The following is an 18,130-nucleotide window of genomic DNA, read 5'->3' on the forward strand; positions in this document are numbered from 1 at the left end:
AAAACGCGAAAAACCATCGCATTACGAAGAAGTCTACTCGGTCAGAAGGACAATCAACTGACTAAACTGGATAAATAAACCAAAATAGATGAATTCAGAACTTATAGCAAACAGATACAATCGTATATTAGCATGTTGGAGACTGTATCCCAAAGGCATCGGAATATTTTAGTTATTAAAGTTTGCATACGTGCGCGATGCTGCGGCCAGTTCATTGCTCGATTGGCCGCTTACTCAGATACTGATATTTCCTTTTACAAATTCTCTTTGTGATAACAGTTTTCAATTATAGTTACTAATATTTGAACAAGATTTCCTTGATGTTCAGTTAACTACGAGTAATGATAAAGACAATAATGCGCAGCCCATACTGTCTTACTTGTGCTTCGCTTCTGTGTTTGTTTACATTTCGCAACAAGAGTAAAGTAGCGTGAAGCTCACTGAAAATATTATGAGCACAAATTGAATAACGCTGTACGTACTTTAAAAGCTACTGGGATAATAAAAGGTCCCAAAACATTGAGTATCAATATTTTATCTCTTGAAATCGAAGTAAAAAAAAAAATCTCAGATGTTTTTTACAATTTTAGTATTTTTTGACTTATACTCAGTTTCGAACTGTTGAAGCTCACTGCTATGAGATGCCAAATTGTCCCTATTTCTCAGATCGCTTGATTTGAAAGATTCTGGCTTTTATTACTATTCTTCTTAAAGAAATAACAACCAGGAAATCTGGGGCAAAGATTTTTTTTTTGATAAGCCTTCAGTATTTGGTTTTGATTGCCATATCGTAAAACGATGATGGTTAGAAAATAGGTAAATTGACGGCGTTTTTTACAATAATTAAGACTTATTTTAAATGATTTTTACTCATCTTATCCATAGTATTAAATTTGTTTTTAAGCTTTCTTTCACTTCTAAAATAACGAGTTTTAACTCAAAATCGTCTCTAAGGTGGTATTTACATTAGACCGCACGTCACATGATCCCAGTGCATATCGGGCATGTGCAAGTCACTCACCACTTGCAAGTGGAAGGATGGCAAGCGAACACCTTCTCCAGCAGATAAACACACCTGGCTGTGATGTTCATGTTCTCACTGAGTTCAAGCGCCTGAAGGAGGTTGAAATGTGTAAATAAACATCAGTGCGGCTCAGCGCTTCCTCCTGCGCTCCAAATCACTCCGCCCTGAACAGCGAGTGCCCTCTGGAGGGTGCGCACTCCGGCCCTGCGCAGCTCACAGAGCGCGTGAGTGAAGCGCACGAGCAGTGATTCGGGACACACCTGGCTGTGATGTTCATGTTCTCACTGAGTTTAAGCGCCTGAAGCAGGTAAATAAGTTGAAATGTGTAAATAAACGTCAGTGCGGCTCAGCGCTTCCTCCTGCGCTCCAAATCACTCCGCCCTGAACAGCGAGTGCCCTCTGGAGGGTGCGCACTCCGGCCCTGCGCAGCTCACAGAGCGCGCGAGTGAAGCGCATGAACAGTGATTCGGGACTGAGCCGCTGTGTGTGTGATCCCAACGCCAGCGAATCAGGAAGGTGGATGTCACAGTGACGTTGTCCAATGACGACGTCAGCTAGAGCTCAGCAATGCGTTTCCTCGTATCCTCAATGTTTACACAGCACCGGATCAGATACGAACTGGGTTGAATACGTGGGCCCTGGCGGATTCCCGTTTCCCGGCGTTTTAATGTGAACGGACAGTGCATCCGCGATGAAAACGAGACAGATACGGTCTAATGTAAACACCACCTAAATTCACTGTCGTCCTATATGTTTGTTTGGCTGGTGTGCACGGTCGTGGTCACGTGATGGTGCAGTTCAACATAAGAATCGAAACAAAAGGCCGGTCCTTTGAAGTCTGCCAGCCTTCCTAACCATCTCCCTCTATTAACTATGGCTGACTACACCACCCCTTGGGTTATTCTCAGACCAAAGGGGAGCCCTTTCTTCCAGAGAGAAAACACAATAAATAAAACACAAACTTTATGTGAGGGAAATTTAATGGACGAACATTATTATTCTCTGTGTTTCTGGATATTGAGCTAAAGTGGCTTAGTTACTGAGAAAGATGTAACTATTCTATTCCCATGTTGTAATCGCCTTTCTGTGGCCTTGGTGATAAGCAGGGTGCCTGAGTTCTCCATAACTATGCATCCGCCTGCACATACCAGAGCACGCCAGGTGCACGCTTTAACAAAGCTTCATAGAAAATCTTGAGCCAATCATGTGAAGATGCAAGCAGTAAGTGAATGCCTTTAGAGTATAATAGATAACAGCCACTAAAACACAACTCAGAGTGCGCGTACTCTCGGCATCATCAGAAGTGGTGTCTTCTATTCTTCTCTTTCCTTTCTTATTTTATATATCTGTTATATGATCTACTATAATAAATAACTGAAAAGACAACTGCTAAGTGTTCTGAAGTGTTTATTAGAAATTTCCATTACACTTTATTTAATAATCCTTGAAGTATCAACTCAGTTTGGTTGGTCAATAAAAGGAGAATAAAAGAAACCAGCTATCTGGACAAACTGAGTCACAGGAATTAGTTGGCGCACCAGTCCAGATGTTCGGACAACAACCCATGCACACTTTCCAGAGTAATGAATAAATACACAAATAAATACTATACAGTCCTTCAGGTAATCAAAGTCCCTCCCAGGCAGTCCCCGGTCCTAGTGCTCACCAGGCAGTTACACTGATAAAAATAAAGTGACAGATCTACTTTTAAAAAATTGAGGCAACTTTTTGCGTAATTAATTTATGTAGATCACACCAGATTATTCTTTGTATAAACTACTCATCTGTTTTTGTACATGAAAAAAAAAATCCAAGTAATATGTCTGTGAAGATTCTCAGTCATCCAGGTCATGGTAACTGTGGGTGGTAAAAGACAGCAACTGGACTTGCTTGAAGATTCTTGAAGACGTTTCACCTCTCATCTGAAAGGCTTCTTCAGTTCTGTCTGACTAGTAGGGAGTATCAGGATAAATCCTCTCATGGATGAAAAGCTCATCTAAGGTGTTGTTGAGTCATCCTGTTGGTGTGGGTCACTGGGGGCTGTATGTGAACAGCTTTGAGAGTCATTAGGGTGATCAATGGATTGCCCGTTAAGGTGATCAATGGAACCCCATGAAGTGGAAGCCTTCTCTAAGCACATCAAATGCAGTGGATATCAACATCAATTTCACTCGGGAGGACGTCAATGGGAATAATCTAGCCTTCTTAGACTGTGATGTACACATTAGACAAGACAGAAGCCTGAGGCCAAGTTTACATTAGACCGTATCTGTTTCATTTTCTTCGCGGATGCACTGTCCGTTTACATTAAAACGCCTGGAAACGCCGGGAAACGGGAATCCGCCAGGGTCCACGTATTCAATCCAGATCGTGTCTGGTCCGGTGCTGTGTAAACATTGAGAATACGCGGATACGCTGTGCTGAGCTCTAGCTGGCATCGTCATTGGACAACGTCACTGTAACATCCACCTTCCTGATTCGCTGGCGTTGGTCATGTGACGCGACTGCTGAAAAACGTCGCGGACTTCCGCCTTGTATCACCTTTTGTTAAAGAGTATAAAAGTATGAAAATACTGCAAATACTGATGCAAATACTGCCCATTGTGTAGTTATGATTGTCTTTAGGCTTGCCATCCTTCCACTTGGTAAGTGACGCGCATGCCCAATATGCACTGAGATCACACACACAGCGGCTCAGTCCCGAATCACTGCTCGTGCACTTCACTCGCGCGCTGTGTGAGCTGCGCAGGGCCGGAGTGCGCACCCTCCAGAGGGCACTCGCTGTTCAGGGCGGAGTGATTTGGAGTGCAGGATGCCTGCGGAGCCGAGTGTATCCGTGTATTGGTGTTGCGGTGTGCATGCTAATCGTTTTAAAAACGTTAATCTGATGATCTGCTGATACGGTCTAATGTAAACTCCACCTTAGACTACATCCACACGACAACGGGAACGAGATTTAAAAAAAAAAATATATATATATATCGCGTCCACATGGGCAACGGATCAGTAAACTATCAGGTACATATGGCAACGCAACGCTTGCTGAAAACGATGCAATACACATGCCACACCTCTAGGTGCGCTGTAAGACGGTCCCATCGGAGACATCACAACAATAGAAGAAGCAAGGATGCATGCGCATAAACTATTAAGCGCGAGACTTCATATTAGCCACAAAGTCAGAAAAATCTGGGTCATTGTCCATCTGTATTATGAAATGCCAACCAATCAGTTTGGCTGGATTTGAGCACACAGTATGTCTCTGAATACCTCAGAATTCATCCGGCTGCTTCTGTCCTGTGTCACATCAGTAAACACTAGTGACCCAGTGCCACTGGCAGCCATGCATGCCCAAGCCATCACACTGCCTCCGCCATGCTTTACAGATGATGTGGTATGCTTTGGATCATGAGCTGTACCACGCCTTTGCCATACTTTTTTCTTTCCATCATTCTGGTACAGGTTGATCTTGGATTAATCTGTCCAAAGAATGTTCTTCCAGAACTGTGCTGGCTTTTTTAGATGTTTTTTAGCAAAGTCCAATCTAGCCTTTTTATTCTTGAGGCTTATGAGTGGCTTGCACCATGCAGTGAACCCTCTGTATTTACTTTCATGCAGTCTTCTCTTTATGGTAGATTTGGATATTGATACGCCTACCTCCTGGAGAGTGTTGTTCATTTGGTTGGCTGTTGTGAAGGGGTTTCTTTTCACCATGGAAATTATTCTGCAATCATCCACTACTGTTGTCTTCTGTGAGTATCCAGGCCTTTTTGCATTGATGAGTTCACCAGTGCTTTCTTTCTTTCTCAGGATGTACCAAACTGTAGATTTTGCCACTCCTAATATTGTAGCAATTTCTCGGATGGGTTTTTTCTGTTTTCGCAGCTTAAGGATGGCTTGTTTCACCTGCATGGAGAGCTCCTTTGACCACATGTTTTCTTCACAGCAAAATCTTCCAAATGCAAGCACCACACCTCAAATCAACTCCAGGCCTTTTATTTGCTTAATTGGGAATGACATAATGAAGGAATTTCCCACACCTGCCCATGAAACAGCCTTTGAGTCAACTGTCCAATTACTTTTGGTCCCTTTAAAAACAGGGTGGCACATGTTAAGGAGCTGAAACTCCTAAACCCTTCATCCAATTTTAACCCTTTGATGCAAAACATATGCACACCCCTTCTAATGCACAACATGGGTCAAAAATGACCCGCATTCATTTTCCAGGTTATTTCATGCTGACTGAGTTTTTCTTTGCTCTATCTTTTGAAATCAATTTATTTTATGATTGAATATTCCAAGTATTATTTAAATATCTTGTTTTTAATTACCACAAATCATTAATTTAATTTTTTCTTTCCTACTTTATGAACAAAAATACTTTTAATATTACTACACATGGGTCATCCAAGTGTGATTTAAAATTAAATGTCTTAATACTATAATAATAATTTGTTTCAAGTAATTACTTTAGCAGTGAATGGGGCCAGTTATTTATTTATTAACTATGTAGTTAGCTAAGCCAACTACAATAAAATTAGCTAAAACCTAGGCAGCTAATAGTAATTACTTGCAACTTTCTGACAATCTACTCACTCTCAAGGTAACCTAAACATAATCAATTTTTTTCTAAGGTAATGTTAGAACAATTGAAAAACATTACTTACATGCATTAGATGGGCAAAGGGCGCTGTGCTGAGCTGTGAAATGTCTGACACAAGCACAATGCACAATTCCCACCAAACGCTGGAGTAAATGCATGCGGGTCGTTTCTGACCCATGTGTGTAAACTTGATGTAGAATTACAAAAGCTGTGCTTGTTCATAACTTAAGAAAGGAAAAATAAAAATGATGATTTGTGCTAAACAAAAACAAGATATTTACTGCATATTTGGAAAAGTAAATGACAAAATGAATTTATTTCAAAAGTATATCATAGAAACACTCAGCCATACATGAAATAACCTGGAAAATGAATGCAGGTCGTTTTTGACCCATGTTGTGCATTAGAAGGGTAGTGATACAAAAAGGGTTTTTATTCAAAAAGTAAGAAAGGAAAAATAAAATAAGGATGTATGATGATCAAAAACAAGTTAATTGAGGAATACTTTGAATACTGAATGATGGAATTAATTTATTGCAAAGATATAGAAGATAAAAACTCAGCCGGGTCACTTTTGACCCATGTTTTGCATCAAAGGGTTAATGTGGATGCCCTCAAATGAAAGCTGAAAGTCTGGACTTTATGTCCATTATATAACTATAACTTGAATATGTTTCAGTAAACAGGTAAAAAAAAAAAAAAAAAAGTGTGTCAGTGTCCAAATATACATGGACCTAACTGTAACTAGCTACGTCACTACTACTATTCTTAATTCTATTTATAAATTTTACTTTATAGATTTATAGATTTTGACTTTAGATTTTGATAGTATATCATTTTAAAGAACTAAAGTCGGTTCCCTGGTGCTGTGCTGTTTGTGGTTCTTTAACTGCTAAGGAGAGGTGCAACTGAATGCAAGAGGATGATAAATCACTCAATAAACCTCTGAACAATTTGTCTCCCTCACTTCTAAAATGATGGCTACGCCCCTGTTTAGAGCCACCAGTTAGCCTAACCTGCATGTCTTTGGGGGAAACCGGAGCACCTGGAGGAAACCCACACAGACATGGGGAGAACATGCAAACTCCATACAGAAAGGCCCTCGCCAGCCACTGGGCTCAAACCCAGAACCTTCTTGCTGTGAGGCGACCGTGCTAACCACTACACCACCGTGCCACCCCACTGAGAGTAGCTTCTCAAATAAAATATAAAAACAAACAAACAGTCATAATAACTGCAGAAAAGAAACATCAGCTATGGCAGTCTAAAAATGCACAAAGAAAAGTTATCATAAAGCCTTTACAGTCTCCAGGTGTAATGCACATACAGGGGGAGCTCAATAAAGTTCACCCCTTTTCATTTCCTGCAGTATGACAACGTGCGCGCTCTCTCTCTCTCTCTCCAGCTCTCCATAAGTTCATCAGTGATAAATACTCCACCATTTAAAACCAATTCCGCCCCAAAATCCCCACTAAAAAGGACAAACCCATTGCAGATAGTTTGCATATAGATTTATGAATTATTTATAAAACATGGTTTGAGGGTTAGAACAGGAAATTAATGTTTCTTACAGATACTTACAGTTCACCCACCAGGCGCACTGAGCGAGCTCAAGCATCCTCTTCGGTCTCTTCGGTCTATCACTCTGGGACTCGAGCCGAAAACCACCTCCAACCGTGCGAATAAATAAGCAGGCGCGCGCACACTCGTGTCGAGTATGAGCGCATACTAAACGACTGGCCTGCGCTTCCGACCAATCACGAAACACCATTATTCCCAACGGCCAATCCCCTACCCCGCTCTTTTTGTCCACGGTCACATGACTATTGCACAACGCGTTTCTTTTAAATACAAGTAAAGGAAAAGAAGCGAGTAATCGGGTCCTCACACTCACCAAGCGCACTGCTCACGTCACTCCTGTTTTACAGCAACTGCACTGGTTGCCAGTTATTTATCGGATTAAATACAAAATCTTGCTTTTAACTTATAAAGCTCTTCATGGTTTCGCCCTGTGAGCTTTTGTCCTGTCCCTCCCGCTCCCTCACATCTTCTGTCTGTGGACTTCTGCCTGTCCCACGTTTTAATTAAACTGGCATCTATGGCTGGCAGATCATTCAGTGTTGGTGCTCCTAAACTTTGGAACTCGTTCCCACAATCTCTTCGTCCCTGTTCCACTTTCTCTTCCTTCAAAGCTAACTTGAAAACTTTCCTCTTTACCTCACACTATACTCTTTCCAGGGACGTGCACAGGATTATAGAGGGGCAGGGGCTCAAAGTCAGAAAAAGGGCAGCAAGTGCATGATTATTTTCCCCCGGTCCTTTCCAAAATATGGAAATGTAGAATTAAAATTAACGTACTAATAGGAAGGTAAGTACTTAGCTGTGTCCTGTGTTGGTGAAAGTGATATGCAATTGCCATTTCTTTTGTGTCTGCAAAATTGTCACTCACATTATCATAGGCTTGGAAGACATGCAAAGCAATAAAACACTGGTGCATTATTAGGCTTTTTTATTGTTAAAGATTTAACATTGAACAGTGAAACCTGAACTTTGAACAAATAAGTAAATAGCCTAATGGACAAAATGATAAAAATCAGTCAGCGGCATTTTATTTTGTATTTTATACTCGATTTCCTGTACCATGCAAACTTCTCTGTGCTGCTCGATGTGCCGTACTCCGACGTCCAGCAAAAATAGAAACTGACACATAACATTGTTTTTTTCTGAAACATAACCCACATTTGATTTGAGCACGTTGTGGAAGAGGTCGACAACTAGTTATATATACACAAGAGGAGAATGTAAACTTCCCGACGATATCTGATACTTGCATGTAGACCGAAGCACGGCCGAGGCAATCGATTGTGAACAGTAACAGGTCAGGTCACGTCAGTTAACAAGCAGATTATTAAACTACAGAGACTTAAATTACTCGCACAGTAGCCCTACAAACGCCCAGATGTGATGTGCATACAGTTTGAAAGGGCGAACTGTTAGACCATAACTCACATGTCCAAGCTGCCTCACTGTCCGTCTCCTCTGTTATCATATTAGTGGCAGCGCGCGCAGCGGCTTCTTCCCTCTCACTCAGTCCGCGCGCGCCCTCTCTCTCTCTCTGGCCGCGCGCCCCCTCTCTCAATCCGCGCGCGCCCTCTCTCAGTCCGCGCGCCCCCTCTCTCACTCAGTCCGCGCGCCCCCTCTCTCAATCCGCGCGCGCCCTCTCTCAGTCCGCGCGCCCCCACTCTCTCTCTCTCTGTCCGCGCCCCCTCTCACTCAGTCCGCGCGCCCCCTCTCTCTCTCTCTCTCTCTGTCCGCGCCCCCTCTCTCACTCAGTCCGCGCGCCCCCTCTCTCAATCCGCGCGCGCCCTCTCTCAGTCCGCGCGCCCCCTCTCTCGCTCAGTCCGCGCGCCCTCTCTCGCTCAGTCCGCGCGCCCTCTCTCACTCAGTCCGCGCGCCTCCTCGCTCAGTCCGCGCGCCCCCTCTCACTCAGTCCGCGCGCCCCCTCGCTCAGTCCGCGTGCGCCCTCTCTCTGTCCGCGCGCCCCCTCTCTCTGTCTGCGCGCCCTCACTCAGTCCGCACGCGCCCTCTCTCTGGCCGCGCTCGAGCGGAGCAGCAATGGACAGAGAAGCGGCAGCTCAGCGCGCGCAGCCAGCCCGGATTACAAGAAAACTGGTAGATTGCCGTGGAGTTTTTGTACTGCCGTTGTTTTAAACTTCTAACAGGACTGTATTATTATTATTATTATTATTATTATTATTATTATTTTAAAAGGGCAACATTTAATTCGAGGCAAAAAGGGCAAGGGCTCAGCCACCCCTAAAGCCCTACGTGTGCACGTGCCTGACTCTTCCTAGTTTTTTTGGGGGGGGTGTGCGTCTTTTTTTTTGGGGGGGGTTAACTCCTGTGTAAAGCATCCTTGGGTTTGTGAAAGGCGCTATATAAATTGAACTTATTATTATTATGGGCGGCATAGTGGTGTAGTGGTTAGCGCTGTTGCCTCACAGCAAGAAGGTTCTGGGTTCGAGCCCCGTGGCCGGCAAACACTTCAGTGTGGAGTTTGTATGTTGTCCGCATGGGTTTGCTCCGGTTTCCCCCAAAGACAAGCAGGTTAGGCTAATTGGTGACTCTTAATTGACCGTAGGTGTGAATGATTGTCTGTGTGTCAGCCCTGCGATGATCTGGCGACCCTGAACAGGATGAGGAAGGGAAAATCTATTATATTTGATTGGTTTCTGAAAGAATAAGAGGGCTTTCCCCTTCAGATGGAGAAGTAGGATACTTGTCTTTCCCCTTTTTTCTTTCCTTTCCTTTTTTTTTACCCAAGCAACTCTATACAAGCAACCTGCTGTTAGGTAGTTGCAGTCACACTCTGTGTGACTCTCTGAGAAAATTGTCACAACTCTCTGTTTTTGAAGAGCTAAACTAAATATTCGTTCAGTTAGTTCGACAACCCCGATTCTAAAAAAGTTGGGACAAAGTACAAATTGTAAATAAAAACGGAATGCAATGATGTGGAAGTTTCAAAATTCTCATCTCATTTTCATTATCTCAAGCCGCTTTGTTCTACAGGGTCGCAGGCAAGCTGGAGCCTATCCCAGCTGACTACGGGCGAGAGGCGGGGTACACCCTGGACAAGTCACCAGGTCATCACAGGGCTGACACATAGACACAGACAACCATTCACACTCACATTCACACCTACGGTCAATTTAGAGTCACCAGTTAACCTAACCTGCATGTCTTTGGACTGTGGGGGAAACCAGAGCACCCAGAGGAAACCCATGCAGACATGGGGAGAACATGCAGACTCCACACAGAAAGGCCCCTGTCAGCCGCTGGGCTCGAACCCAGGACCTTCTTGCTGTGAGGCGACAGTGCTAACCATTACACCACTGGTCCTGTCACATAAAGATTAGAAACATTTCTAAATCATTGCGCTGTCATATACTTTAGAACCAGCAGTGAAGCAGGACAATTTAGGCTACATGTTTGATAATGGTATAATTGGAATTTCACAGTAACAACCCAGAGATTGCTATTTAGCACAGCTACAGCAAATAATACACATCCTTCATTTAGAGCTTTATGAATTTTAATTAATACTGTGATATGCTAATCAACAATTACCTTTTGTTGGAATTACTTGGCTATACCGAAGTGTAATTTCATCAAAATGCAACAACACAAACATCAGATGGAGGCAGTGTGAGTAATTTTTATTTGGAAATTTCTTCCAGTAAAATTAAATGTATTGAAAATACACAAAAAAAAAAGAGGACTTCAGGTGGCGCCATGACAGAGGAAACAGCTTGATTCACCTGCTGTAGGAAGAACCCCTCATAAACCAATCAAAACGTCGCTTAATCTCCCTTCAGTTGTTGCAAGCTGGTGAAAGTAGGGACCGCAATGTCCGCGCTAAGAAAAGATATGGATAAAAAAGGTAAAATGACCAAAAGAGATGATAAACGAGAAGCCGTGGATACTTCGAGCAACATGGCCGACACACAGACCAACAGCAACCTGACAGTGGTGCTCACAGAGCTTAAAAATTTACGGAAAGAGCACGCTGAGGCTTCTCAAGATACAAAAACTACTTTATCCAGAGTAGAATCCACCCTGAAGGATGTTCTGGAACGTACAACTAAACTTGAACAACAACTAGCGGAGGTCGAACAAAGAGTGAGCGACATGGAGGATAACACACCAAGGCAAGCCAGAGCCATTCGCTACCTACTTCACAGAGAAGCAAAGTTATCTGCCAGGTGCGAGGATTTAGAATCCAGAGCAAGAAGGAATAATTTGCACATATATGGGATTTGCACAGATTAAAGAAGGGGAAGAAAAGGATAATATGATTGACTACATAACCCGCTTGATGCGCGGCCTGCTCAGTCTACCAGATGATAAGGACTTGTGTATAGAAAGAGCACACCGCTCGCTGACGATGAAACCTGCTGACTCTGCATCACCGAGATCCATCATTGTCTGATTCTCCGATTACAGAGTTAAGGAAAAGGTACTCCAACAAGCCTGGAAGTTATGAGAGATAATACACCAAGGCCAGCGGATTTATTTTGACCAGGACTACACGTCAGATGTCCAAAAGAAAATGCAGACAGGTATGGGAAGTCATAAAACAACTTCGAGAGAGGAAAGTGAAAGCCCAGTCGCCGTTCCCGGCTCAATTGAGAATTAATCTAGAATCTGGTGTTAAGACTTTCACAACCCTTGCAGATGCGGGCCCGGTCCTTAAAGAGATGGGAATCCATGTCAAGGTAGAGGAACGGGAAAATCTACAGAGAGAGCTGCTGCGCAGCCAGTGGGACACGATGCAAGTCACAAACGCATCAGGCGCATCAACAATGACAGACGCGGACTTGCAGGTTCTCATTCAAGGTGAAAAATGAACACCAAATAATCAGTGGATGTAAGTAAAATGATAACATTTTAAGTTGTTGGTTGGGAGTTAGGCTTACCTTCTAGGCTCGGATGGCCTTGTCTTCATAAGCAGATATTATATTTGGTTGGTTAATGTATTTGTGAAAGAATAAGAGGGCTTTTCCCTTCAAATGGAGAAGTAGGATACTTGTCTTTTTCCCCATTTTTCTTTCCTTTCCTTTTTTTTACCCAAGCAACTCTATACAAGCGACCTTCTGTTAGGTAGTTGCAGTCACACTCCGTGTGACTCATCTCATCTCATTATCTCAAGCCGCTTTATCCTTCTACAGGGTCGCAGGCAAGCTGGAGCCTATCCCAGCTGACTACGGGCGAAAGGCAGGGTACACCCTGGACAAGTCGCCAGGTCATCACAGGGCTGACACATAGACAACCATTCACACTCACAGTCACACCTACGGTCAATTTAGAGTCACCAGTTAACCTAACCTGCATGTCTTTGGACTGTGGGGGAAACCGGAGCACCCCGAGGAAACCCACGTGGACATGGGGAGAACGTGCAAACTCTGCACATAAAGGCCCTCGCCGGTCATGGGGCTCGAACCCAGACCTTCTTGCTGTGAGGCGACAGCACTAACCACTACACCACTATGCCGCCAGTTTCAAAATTCCATATTTTATTCAGAATAGAATATAGATGACATATCAAATGTTTAAAATGAGAAAATGTATCATTTAAAGAGAAAAATCAGGTGATTTTAAATTTCATGACAACACCACATCTCAAAAAAGTTGGGACAAGGCCATGTTTACCACTGTGAGACATCCCTTTTCTCTTTACAACAGTCTGTAAATGTCTGCGGACCGAGGAGACAAGTTGCTCAAGTTTAGGGATAGGAATGTGAACTCATTCTTGTCTAATGTAGGATTCTAGTTGCTCAACTGTCTTAGGTCTTTTTTTGTCGTATCTTCTGTTTTATGATGCGCCAAATGTTTTCTATGGGTGAAAGATCTGGACTGCAGGCTGGCCAGTTCAGTACCCGGACCCTTCTTCTACGCAGCCATGATGCTGTAATTGATGCAGTATGTGGTTTGGCATTGTCATGTTGGAAAATGCAAGGTCTTCCCTGAAAGAGACGCCATCTGGATGGGAGCATATGTTGCTCTAGAACCTGGATATACCTTTCAGCATTGATGGTGTCTTTCCAGATGTGTAAGCTGCCCATGCCACACGCACTAATGCAACCCCATACTATCAGAGATGCAGGCTTCTGAACTGAGCGCTGATGACAACTTGGGTCGTCCTTGTCCTCTTTAGTCCGAATGACCCGGCATCCCTGATTTCCATAAAGAACTTCAAATTTTGATTCATCTGACCACAGAACAGTTTTCCACTTTGCCACAGTCCATTTTAAATGAGCCTTGGCCCAGAGAAGACGTCTGCGCTTCTGGATCATGTTTAGATATGGCTTCTTCTTTGAACTATAGAGTTTTAGCTGGCAACGGCGGATGGCACGGTGAATTGTGTTCACAGATAATGTTCTTTAGAAATATTCCTGAGCCCATTTTGTGATTTCCAATACAGAAGCATGCCTGTATGTGATTCAGTGCCGTCTAAGGGCCCGAAGATCACGGGCACCCAGTATGGTTTTCTGGCCTTGACCCTTACGCACAGAGATTCTTCCAGATTCTCTGAATCTTTTGATGATATTATGCACTGTAGATGATATGTTCAAACTCTTTGCAATTTTACACTGTCGAACTCCTTTCTGATATTGCTCCACTGTTTGTCGGCGCAGAATTAGGGGGATTGGTGATCCTCTTCCCATCTTTACTTCTGAGAGCCGCTGCCACTCCAAGATGCTCTTTTTATACCCAGTCATGTTAATGACCTATTGCCAATTGACAGTGTTGTACATGAACGCGTTCAAAAGAACGCGTTCACTGAACACGCTCGTTTTTCCATGAACTTTGAACTGAACGCAACAACTTTGTAATGAAAGAACTTGAACGTGAATTCGTTCAAATTATGCGACATGAACGACAAACATGAAGATGAACGAAACATGAAACCTGATGAATCGAGTGGCACGTCTACTTGCAAAATATTTTACGTTCTACTACTTCACTGTCAGTCTGATGTTGTTTTCACTCACTGCCCTGAGGTGCCGCGTGTGTGCAATGCATCATGGATAACGTAGTGTAAAGCCGGAGATAGTGGATGGCTCTATGATTTGGCTCCATACTACGTTACCCCTGATGCAGCAGAGCAGAGTAGGCGTAACCCAGCGTTCCCTAGCTACAGGCAGCAGACAGCGCGCACACCACAGCCGGCGCACACTCACAGCAACATGGCCAGTGGAAGTTCAAGTAGCGGCACGGAGAACACAGATGAGACGGATTCTCCTCATGGTTATTTACAGCAATTTTACACAATTTCACACAAAGACTCAGATGGTAAAAACCTTACCTTTCTGTGTAAGCTCTGTCCACCTGCTCTGAAAAAACAAGTAAGAACATCGACAACGTCGTTCTCAAATTTGAAACGACACATTGAGTTTGAAGCATCTGTCCAGTTTCAAAGCATATATGCAAGTCCTCGAGGATCAGAAGGGAAAGGGCAAGAAGATCCCCTGCCAAAATCCCAAAATCCAAGTCACACTGCCTGCAGCCTTCAAGAGTACCACTGTCTCCCAGCAGCAGGTAGATAAACTGATTATTGGTGCAGTGGTTGAGTCAGTGAATAAATCAAAATATTTTGTCCTTTTTCCATATATAGCATGTACAATAACTTCCATTTTGTGAGATAGAATATAATATCTATAAGACTACGTTCAGACTGCACCCTGAAACGACCCATATCTGATTTTTTTGCCCATATGTGACCTGTATCCAATTTGTTATTGACAATCTGAACGACACAGATCCGATTTTTTCACATGCGACCCAGGCCGCTTGGATATGTGGTCCTAAATCCGATGCATTTCCGATATTTTCACATGTGGCTGCAGTCTGACCAGACAGGTCGCATTCATGCCACCTACACGTCATCAACAAGAGACAAACGTCACTATTCTGCGTTGGCTAATCCCGCCTCTTTGGTGGAAAACAACAACATTTGTACAGTTTTCAGAATTTAAATAGACTTTTATAGAATTGATCAAGCTAATGGTGGATTTGGTAGGGACCTGGATGTTTATCTGTTAGCCTGATTAAATAAAACAGTTTCTATAACTGATTTATAACTTAAACCATCCTGTATTACAAGATTATAAGATTGTTCTGGAAATTTCCAGTAATTTGACACCTTCGGTCTCATTAGTCTGCTGTTAATCAGATTATTGTGCGAGTTCCGGTGCCGCCACAAAAACCACATCGCCAGGTCTCGCCACATCTCCATAGCAAACTGCACTGGTGTTTATGCACCTTGAGCCAGCGCTGAGAGAAGTTGCAGAATTCAGCTGGCTATAAACAATCTAAATAAATATTTATAAAAATGTAGAAAAAGTTTATTAATATGACGAAATAAATATGTGCAAATTATTAAGCCTGAATTAAGAGTTTGGTAATACAGCGGCCGTATCCCATATGACTGCCTACTGAAGCTCGAGTGCACTATATAGAGTTTAAAAATCCATTACTTCCTAGTAACATGTAGTGCACTTATATAGAAATTAGAGAGACATTTAGGAGTCAACCCTCGTTACCAGGCTACACGTTTTCATTTCAGTTCAGAAACAAAAACACACACGAGACCTCACACTTTAACACTAACCAGATAATTAAACAAACAAACAAACAAAAAGAAATCATTAAACTTGAAGAGTGCGCTTTTTTTTGGTTTACGTATTACGTAGATGTGCGTATTAAGTGTCAATTTGCGCATGCGGGACACTTTTGGGTCGTTTTCCGTTCATATTGGAGATCGCATACAAGTCTCATATAATTGGTAATATGAACGGCCTAACAAAAAAATCGGATTTCACAACAAATCGGATATGGGTCGTTTCAGGTTGCAGTCTGAACGTAGTGTAATATGTGAGTAGTTTTGAGCTAGAATGTAGCATATGATTTTAGTCTTTATTTTCATATCCCGCCTAAAAATAAAATGAACTGAACTTTGAACTAGTTCAGAATTAAAACTGTGAACTATGAACGTGAACAGTTCACTTTTAACATGTTTGAACTGAACTTGAACTAGTTCAAAAAAAGTGTGAACTTGCACAACACTGCCAATTGACCGAATGTCTCACTTTCGACATTTGATATGTTGTCTATGTTCTATTGTGAATACAATATCAGTTTTTGAGATTTGTAAATTATTGCATTCCGTTTTTATTTACAATTTGTACTTTGTCCCAACTTTTTTGGAATCGGGGTTGTATTATTGGAAGTCTGTTCAAGTTTATTAGTTCTTGAGAATTCTTTTCCTTATCTCAGATCATATGTGCAGTCATCTGTTGTACAACCCCGATTCCAAAAAAGTTGGGACAAAGTACAAATTGTAAATAAAAACGGAATGCAATAATTTACAAATCTCAAAAACTGATATTGGAAAAGTTAAAGGTACAAAAAAGGAACAGTTGGAGGACCAAATTGCAACTCATTAGGTCAACTGGCAATAGGTCATTAACATGACTGGGTATAAAAAGAGCATCTTGGAGTGGCAGCGGCTCTCAGAAGTAGAGATGGGAAGAGGATCACCAATCCCCATAATTCTGCGCCGACAAATAGTGGCGCAATATCAGAAAGGAGTTCCACAGTGTAAAATTGCAAAGAGTTTGAACATATCATCATCTATAGTGCATAATATCATCAAAAGATTCAGAGAATCTGGAAGAATCTCTGTGAGTAAGGGTCAAGGCCGGAAAACCATACTGGGTGCCCGTGATCTTCGGGCCCTTAGACGGCACTGCATCACATACCGGCATGCTTCTGTATTGGAAATCACAAAATGGGCTCAGGAATATTTCCAGAGAACATTATCTGTGAACACAATTCATCGTGTCATCCGCCGTTGCCAGCTAAACTCTATAGTTCAAAGAAGAAGCCGTATCTAAACATGATCCAGAAGCGCAGACGTCTTCTCTGGGCCAAGGCTCATTTAAAATGGACTGTGGCAAAGTGGAAATCTGTTCTGTGGTCAGACGAATCAAAATTTGAAGTTCTTTATGGAAATCAGGGACGCCGTGTCATTCAGACTAAAGAGGAGAAGGATGACCCAAGTTGTTATCAGCGCTCAGTTCAGAAGCCTGCATCTCTGATGGTATGGAGTTGCATTAGTGCATGTGGCATGGGCAGCTTTCACATCTGGAAAGACACCATCAGTGCTGAAAGGTATATCCAGGTTCTAGAGCAACATATGCTCCCATCCAGACGACGTCTCTTTCAGGGAAGACCTTGCATTTTCCAACATGACAATGCCAAACCACATACTGCATCAATTACAGCATCATGGCTTCGTAGAAGAAGGGTCCGGGTACTGAACTGGCCAGCCTGCAGTCCAGATCTTTCACCCATAGAAAACATTTGGCACATCATAAAACAGAAGATACGACAAAAAAGACCTAAGACAGTTGAACAGCTAGAATCCTACATTAGACAAGAATGGGTTAACATTCCTATCCCTAAACTTGAGCAACTTGTCTCCCCAGTCCCCAGACGTTTACAGACTGTTGTAAAGAGAAAAGGGGATGTCTCACAGTGGTAAACATGGCCTTGTCCCAACTTTTTTGAGATGTGTTGTTGTCATGGAATTTAAAATCACCTAATTTTTCTCTTTAAATGATACATTTTCTCAGTTTAAACATTTGATATGTCATCTATGTTCTATGCTGAATAAAATATGGAATTTTGAAACTTCCACATCATTGCATTCTGTTTTTATTTACAATTTGTACTTTGTCCCAACTTTTTTGGGATCGGGGTTGTATTTCACATGTTTAAGAAGGGCATTCAACTACACCTCAAAACTAAAATAAAAAAGTTTCATATTACTTTTATGAAGGTCATATGAATGATCTGACAATAGTTACATATAATGTCCGTGGACTAAACCATCCAATTAAAGGGAAGAAAATATATGATCAGTTAAAGAAACTTAAATG

General features: G+C 42.4%; 3 protein-coding genes across 5 annotated transcripts in view; 2 read left to right on the forward strand and 1 right to left on the reverse strand.

Annotated features, from left to right (window-relative positions):
* The window catches only part of LOC132886658 (uncharacterized), a 17,725-nt gene extending 10,127 nt beyond the window's left edge, over positions 1-7,598 (reverse strand). Inside the window, exon 1 of the mRNA XM_060921592.1 lies at positions 7,209-7,598. Coding sequence (XP_060777575.1) covers positions 7,209-7,398 — 190 coding nt within the window. The 5' untranslated portion in view covers positions 7,399-7,598. The remainder of the gene's footprint in view (positions 1-7,208) is intronic.
* The window catches only part of LOC132886660 (uncharacterized), a 252,235-nt gene that overhangs the window by 157,368 nt on the left and 76,737 nt on the right, over positions 1-18,130 (forward strand). The gene's annotated exons all lie outside the window — the stretch shown is intronic.
* Positions 1-18,130, forward strand: part of LOC132886657 (uncharacterized) — a 157,460-nt gene that overhangs the window by 106,357 nt on the left and 32,973 nt on the right. Inside the window, exons 1-2 of one of the 3 annotated variants that reach the window (XM_060921589.1) lie at positions 4,723-4,776; positions 11,631-12,054. The exons of 1 other annotated variant lie outside the window; for it this stretch is intronic. The gene's annotated coding sequence lies outside the window, so the exon portion shown is untranslated. Of the gene's footprint in view, positions 1-4,722; positions 4,777-11,087; positions 12,055-18,130 lie in introns of those variants that run through there. One more of the 3 variants, XM_060921590.1, reaches the window with a different exon arrangement.

This window comes from Neoarius graeffei, chromosome 5, assembly GCF_027579695.1.
Source record: "Neoarius graeffei isolate fNeoGra1 chromosome 5, fNeoGra1.pri, whole genome shotgun sequence".
Classification (NCBI taxonomy): Eukaryota; Metazoa; Chordata; class Actinopteri; order Siluriformes; family Ariidae; genus Neoarius; species Neoarius graeffei.